The following is a 7865-nucleotide window of genomic DNA, read 5'->3' as shown; positions in this document are numbered from 1 at the left end:
AGGTACAATTATGTTTCAATTATATATATATATACACACACACACAAACACATATAGGCCATGAACAGAGAATGTTTTTTACATTTTAATATGATTGAAAAGAAATCAAAAGAAAAATATTTATGACATATGAAAATTATATTAAATTCAAATTTCACTGTTTGTAAATAAAGTTTCTTGGAACATGGCTGAATCCATTCATTTATGTGCTGTTTTGGGCTGCTTTTCTATTATTACAGCAGAATTGAGTAGTTGTGACAGAGACCATATGCCCTGCAAAGCCTAAGATATTTACTAGCTGGATCTTTATGAGAAAAGTTTACCACTCTGTTTCCTTCCATTCTTCCTGTTGAAGCTCCCAGAAAGGAAATAAAATCTTTAAATTTTTTTTTTACTGATTTATTTAATTTGATAATAAGGGTAAAATGAGGATGCATTTATCTTTTGTCTTCTTTTTGATGCCTTTTGATGAAATTTTATTCAGTGTTGAATCATTGTTAAGAGTAAAAAGCCTACCACCGTGGCTTAACCTGGCTGTTCTAACACATGTTTTTATTGATTGATGTTTCCTCCTCCTCTTGGCTTATGTATTTTCAAATGGTTGTAATTATGGTCTACAAATTTCATAGATGATATAGTCCTTTCCAGCTGGCTTTCATAAATATTACTTGATTATTGCTTTTATTTTTCATTGTGCTTATGTTGTCATAGAATGGTACAGTTTACAAGCTATATATATTTCAGAAAAATTTCCTGTTTTTGTCTTTGTCAAATTCTTTCTTCTTTAAATATGATTGCAAATGCTTCTCTTTGGACCTAGCACTGGGCAGCCTTGGCTTGCCCATTACCCATTCCTTTCTTAATCTCTGCTCTCTTGAGCTTAAAAACTGAGAAAGATTAGGAATAAAGCTAAAGAAAAAGTGTCTGAGCAAAACGAACGTGATATCTTAGAGGCGATTTCCTCTCTCCTTCCCCAGAACTCCCCCCTAAAGGATTCAATAATAACAGGAAAAAACGTTTAGCAAACAAAAGTATTCCCTGCTCATCTAATATTGATATGAAGGGTGTTCATGTTCTGTTGCATTTTTAAATAAGTAGGAATAAAAACAAGACCATTACTGTCATTATGTTGAGACTGTAGTTTCTTTTACTGTATTTCATACCAAAAACAAAACACAAAAAACTTCAATGTGTCAAATTAACTTAGTAACATGATGTATAAGTAAAAACTGGCTATTTATATTTTATTCTGTTATTTTTTTCTAGTGAGAAGCTGGATGGAAAAACTAAAAGACAAGGTAAGAAAAGTATTTTCTTCCTTTGGATTTATCTTCAAGGTCATGTAGCTTTGTCAAGCAAAAGATCTCAAGAGCTTTAGTTTATTATTCTGATTCTGGTAATTTATCCAAAGACACAGGGCCGCTTCCAGGTGTCCAGCAGGAAAGAAGTTCTTCCCTCTAAATTCCTTTGTGTAGAACACAGGAGACACCTTATTCTTAGGAGCATCATTCCTTCCTATAAAGAATTTACCTTGGTTGGTTTGTTCAACTGAATGATATCTTTGACATATCAAGGTGGAGTTTTTTCTAGGGAATTTCAGGAATGTAATCCTATTTTATTTGGCATTTCTTATCCCAATGTGAGGCTCTCTAGGTATGTAGTTTATCACAGTGCTGCATCTCACTAAGTGTTAATGAGCTGACCTATCTGGAATGGCCAACTATGGAAAAATATTTTCCTTTCTTGAATTAATTCTGGCATCTACATAGTGATTGACAATATTAACTTCCTTGCAGGTTCATATTATTATTTTCTTTTGATTTGCAACCCTCTCCAAACTTTCACTTTTCGTTACTTTGTAATTTTAAACTGAAATTACTCATAAAAATATTGATGGAGTCCTGAATTCCCTGCTGCAGCCTGTGTCAGATCCCATTATTATAGCCCAGCTCAGAAGTAACTGGGGTTTCAGTTTAATGGATATCTTTTCAATGGTCAGATGTTGACTTACCTCTAATCCTCTAGTCTCAATACACTTCTGTTGATGGTATTCCATATATTTTTTATTATTTGGAGTCAATTTTTGTCATATTTGAAATATTAATATTTATTTTGCTACAGCTTAATGTTAAAGAATAAAAGATATACCATTCAATTGCAATCAAAAGTATATAATTATATTAATTCTGCTCCCTATTATTCTTCTGCTTCACAGTATAATTTAGCATGTATAATTTTTGAAAATGAGACTATTTTGTGTCCATATTTATTAAAAGCAATGTTGAAAAAATTTAAGGCTGTTAAGGTCAGTGGAGGCCATTTTGGTATTTGTAATGGGTCCAGTTGTGCAAAGGAGGTGTGATCAGATGGACGAAGAAAGACTTGGGGGAGGAAGAGCTCAAAGGTTTAGAACTGGGTATATTTACATTGGTAGTGCCTCTCATTGTTTATCAGGGGAAAATATGATGCAATGAAAAGTAAACAAACTTTGGTAGTTAATGTAGGAATCAATATGTTATTGTTTCTATAAAAACCATCCTTCTGAGATACAAAATAAAGGACAAAAATAGACTTAAGAAAATAAATTTTGGCATGTAACCTATTTTGAAGTTTGATATTGCAAAAATTTCTTACCTGCATGCACCTTCACCACTCTCTTTAACAATCTGTGCAGCTTTAGAGAAAGCTGTTTTCTATTCCTGTGAATCCTTCATTCTTACCTTGTCTCAAAAGCCTGGTACCTTCTCCCTGCTCCTTTTCATCAAGAGAAATAATTTTATGTGTGGCCCCTAGTTTTCTGGCTTATTTTGAAGTTTTTCTAGCTCTCTTTTCACTTTCTTTCATAGTACTTTTTCCCAGTATGTCTTAATTTTTTAAAAACTGGAAGAAAAGTTGAGATTCTAATAGTTTCTGGCTTATTTTGAAGTTTTTCTAGCTCTCTTTTCACTTTCTTTCATAGTACTTTTTCCAAGTATGTCTTAATTTTTAAAAAATTGGAAGAAAAGTTGAGATTCTAATAGTGGTTATTTTATTTAATGCTTATGTCTTTATCTTTTGACTCTTTCTTGGAGGAACTCATTCTATCTTCCCCATATCCCCGTCTCCTCCATGCTTGAAATATGACATGCTTGAAATATGACATGCTTGAAATATGACATGCTTGAAATATGACATGCTTGAAATATGACATGTATGTATACACACATAGTCTTCCTCTCTTTCTCCTTTTATCTGCCTGCCTATCTATCTCTCTGTCATCTATAAAAGTCTCGTTAGTCATTATCTTCAGAAACTATTTGGGAGCAAAACTATTGTCTCTTTGATGAACGTCACAAAGTCCCTTGGAACTGAAAACTAAACTACATATTTAACTGGGCTCTTCAGCCAAGCCGGGACACCCTCTCGGTTTAGGTTCATTTAATTGTTCCAATATTTGGTGTCTATTAGCTAGCTGGGCTCTAGAAAGGGTAGTGTTTTCAAAAGTTCTAAATTATTCCTTTTGTTGTTGAGTCTTTCTATATTAGTGAGGATTAAGATCAGCTATAAGTGACAGACAGCCACCAATGACAATGGCTTAACCATCAGAAGTTTGTCTCTCATTTGTAAGTCTGGAGATAGCAGTCAAGGGTTAGTGGGGAGTGGCAGTGATAGAGGCTCAAGCTGCTTCTATCTGATGCTCCGCCATTCGTGACCTTCATTACTAAGGTCACTTCATGGTTCTGGATGGCCATTCCAACTTAGCTATGCCCATATTCTGGCCAGAAGAAAGGAGGAAAAAGGGGAGGTTAACAACACCCCTTCCTTCTTTCTTAAAAGGGAGGATAAAGGCATGCTGTCATTCTTAAAGAGGGTGAATAAAGGCTCTGCTCCCCTTTTAAGGAGCATGTCCTAGAATTTGCACTAACATATCGTCTTCTTGGGGAAACTTATCACATGGTCATACCCAGCTGCATGGAAAGCAAGGAGAAGTAATCTTTATTCTGTGCCCAGTCCAAAATTGGAAGCTCTGTTGCTGTTGAAGGGAAGAATAAATATTGAAGGACAATTCTTACATTCATTCCATCATTTACTTTCTTCCTCGTTAAATGTCCAAATTGGTGATGCTTGTTAGGCAAATCCTAACTTGGCTACCTATTGATATTTATTTTCAACATCTAAATTGCTTCTCAAAACTGAGGATGCATAACAATTTTAATTGTGTAATAAAGAATAGTCTTGTTTTTATGTCTTCAAAGCCATTTTATTTCTTCTAGCTTTAGGAAAGCATCCAGAGGGCAAATGGCCCAGACTGTAATTCATAGCAATAATTCTCAATGCGTGGTCTGAACCAGCAGCATCAGCATCACCTGAGAGCTTGTTAGAAATGCTAATTATCAGACCCCACCCTAAACCTCCCTAATCAGAAACTCTGGGAATGGGGCCCAACAACCGGTTTTTTAACAGGTCTTGCAGGTGATTCTGCTGTATGCTCAAGTTTGAGAACCAGTGTTGCATAGAAATCATGAGGGCACTGTCTTGATGCAGCAAGACTTTAGGAAGTACAGCATATCATTTGGCTTTCTTATGGCTTTCTTGACAACAGATGTTTCTGAGCATATATATTATCCTAAGAAGGAAGGAGGTCTTTCTCATAAACTTCAAACAAACAGGCCAAAAATACCCCAAGGCCAAACAAACAAAAACAAGTATATCTAGTAATATGCTGACTTTTAATCTATTTTAAAAATTTAAAACTTTATCTGAGAATAATTTACAATTTACAGACAACGTACAAGAATGAGAATAGAACAAAGAACATCCCTATACCTTTTACCCAGATGCATGTGTTGTTAACATTTTATCCCATTTGTTTTATCATTTGTTGGCACATTCTTTCCCAGACAACGTACAAGAATGAGAATAGAACAAAGAACATCCCTATACCTTTTACCCAGATGCACGTGTTGTTAACATTTTATCCCATTTGTTTTATCATTTGTTGGCACATTCTTTCCCTCTTTTTTTTCTGAACCATTTGAAGATAAGTTGCATACATCATAGCCTGTTTACCCCTAAATACCTCAGTGTGTATTTCCTAAGAAAAGAAATGTTTTGTTAGCAAATTTTAGTGTAGTTATTGAGTGCATTTAACATCAATATAGTACTGTTATGTAATCTGGGTTCTGTAGTTCAGTTTTCTCAACAGACCTAAACTGCCCTTTATAAAAGCATTTTTTCTCCTTTTGTATAGGATTCAGTTTAAGATTATGTAACACATTTAGTTGTCATGTTTCTTTAGTTTCCTTTAATCTGGAACATTTTTATAACCATTTTTAAAAATGAGAATATTCTTCACTTTAGATTCATTGGCTCTTTCCTCATGATTAGATTCAGGTTATAAATTTTTGGTTTGTAATACAAACCAATAATTACTATAATTATAATTCTTGGTTTGTAAATACTTGGTTTGTAATTCCTGGAGTAATACATCGGTACAATGTTACATATGGAGGCACAGGTGTATCCAATAATTCTGAAAAGAGAAAAGATACTAGGCAGAATTTATAACTTAAAACATATGTGCACTGTCGAGCTCTTTTACCTGCCCATAATCCTGCTGACTGGGCCAATTGTCGAGCTAGGACTGGGTCTGGAGCTCACAGACCCCTCAAGCCCTAGGGTTACAGGCTGGGTCACAAACCCTTCACATGCCAGGCTGGGTCCCCAGACCCCTCGCATGCCAGGCTGGGTCACCAGACCCCTCACACACAGGTCTAAGAGCTAGATAACTGGCAAACAGGGTCCTTGGAAGCTGTAGGTTCAAGAGCATGGCTGTGCACAGCAGAGGCCCAAGGCAGACACCAGCCAAGCTGCGGTGCCGTGCAAGTGCACTAACTCCATTCCCACCCCCCACAATTTGCTTACAAAGAATGCGCCACACCACCCCCAACTGGATGGGCAGGTGAGGGGGCCTGATTAATTTATTCTATGTTCCCAACAATCTAACCATTCAGGGTCCTTCGCTGTACCATCTACATGTTCAGAATCTTCCACAATGTTCCCTTAGCAAGGAAAAATGACCCTTACATTTAAATAACCTATTGTCCTTTTAATATGTCTTAAGGCTTGTAGTTCTGTCCTTTTAACTATTAGTCACATATGTCCGATTGGTAGTCACCATTGGTGTGATCCTCCATGCCAATCCTGCAGTCATACTGATGGGAAGTTCAATGCATATTCAGTAGGCCGACACATTGATCACGTGACCCTGGTGCAGTGCCTGCAGCCAGAACACTATGGGTGAAAAGATAGAAGGGTTATTGGTACCCATAGATTATCTGAATAGCTTCTGGAATGACCCTCGCCTTACCTGACCAGACCACTCCTAGGAATTTGACTGATAACCCAGTTCCTTGCACTTTGGCTGTGCTCACAGCCCACCCACATTTTTCCAAATGACTTAACAGCATTGGAGCTGCCTGGGTTAAATTTGCAAGAGAATCAGAGGTTAGTAACACATCATCAGTGTAGTAAAACATTATAACCATGCTGGGCCTAGTCCACTTGGCTAGGTCCCCAGCCACCAAACCATGGCAGATGTCTGGGCTATGCAGATAACCTTGGGGCAATACTTGAAAGGTCCACTGTCTTCCTTCCCACATGCAGGTGAACTGATCTTGGCTATCAGCTGAGATTGGAATAGAGAAAACAGCATTTGCAAAGTCCAATACATAATGATAAGTCCCCAGCTGAGTTGTCAGCTGATCCATCAAGTTGTGAGCTGAAAGCACAGCTGCATGCAAAGGAGGCACTACTTTGTTCAGTTCTTGATAATCTACAGTCATTCTCCAGGTACCATCAGACATTTTCACTGGCCATACTGCAGCATTAAATGGGCTCTGAGCTGCTATGCAGATAACCTTGGGGCAATACTTGAAAGGTCCACTGTCTTCCTTCCCACATGCAGGCGAACTGATCTTGGCTATCAGCTGAGATTGGAATAGAGAAAACAGCATTTGCAAGGTCCAATACATAATGATAAGTCCCCAGCTGAGTTGTCAGCTGATCCATCAAGTTGTGAGCTGAAAACACAGCTGCATGCAAAGGAGGCACTACTTTGTTCAGTTCTCGATAATCTACAGTCATTCTCCAGGTACCATCAGACATTTTCACTGGCCATACTGCAGCATTAAATGGGCTCTGAGCTGAACGAATAATGCCAACTTTCTCTAATTCCAATATAGTGGCACTTATCTCTGCATGTCCTCCTGGTAGGCAATACTGCTTTATATTAACTACATATCTTTGCTTGGGTAATGCCTGTGGGTCATGTTTAGCATATCCTTGTGACACAGGCTTTACTGTTCGTATTCGCAGCCAAAACTCTCCAACTGTTCTTTGCAGGTGCAAACCATAAATACATCCATACCCAAGATGTATTCAGCTACGGGAGATATATATACAGTATGTACACGAGGAGGTAATCTTCCTGTGCCCAATGGCAATGACACAGCTTTGACTTCAGTAGTGTGTCCACCATAGCCATCTATATGAACAGTGGCCCCTGGAAACTTATCTGGATTGCCATATGTCAGGCTACATTCTGCGCCTGTGCCCACCGATGCCAAAACACACTGCACATTTGTCCTCAACCAATATATTGCCAATTCAACATGAGGCCTCTGGTCCTCACCTGCATCAAAAGATGAGTACCTTTGCCTGCTACCTAACCAGAATGGAACAGTTCATCCGCATCCTCAGGAGCAACCAAAAAGTCCTTTAACTCCACTGAGCATACCTTGCTACCTGTTTCTGGATGTTTGGTGAAACGCTGTTCAGGGTGCAATTGTTGCCACAAGGCAAACAGGACTGCATTTGGCTACTAG

At 37.8% G+C, this 7865-nt stretch overlaps 1 protein-coding gene across 1 annotated transcript in view; it reads left to right on the top strand.

Moving 5' to 3' along the window:
- Positions 1-1271: 1271 nt before the first annotated feature.
- The window catches only part of LOC103604651 (uncharacterized protein C14orf37 homolog), an 11086-nt gene continuing 4492 nt past the window's right edge, over positions 1272-7865 (top strand). The window contains exon 1 of the mRNA XM_008589223.1: positions 1272-1298. Coding sequence (XP_008587445.1) covers positions 1278-1298 — 21 coding nt within the window. The 5' untranslated portion in view covers positions 1272-1277. The remainder of the gene's footprint in view (positions 1299-7865) is intronic.

The sequence above is a fragment of the Galeopterus variegatus genome, unplaced genomic scaffold, assembly GCF_000696425.1.
Source record: "Galeopterus variegatus unplaced genomic scaffold, G_variegatus-3.0.2 Scaffold5306, whole genome shotgun sequence".
Lineage (NCBI taxonomy): Eukaryota > Metazoa > Chordata > Mammalia > Dermoptera > Cynocephalidae > Galeopterus > Galeopterus variegatus.
This window is presented reverse-complemented; position numbering and strand designations above follow the sequence as displayed.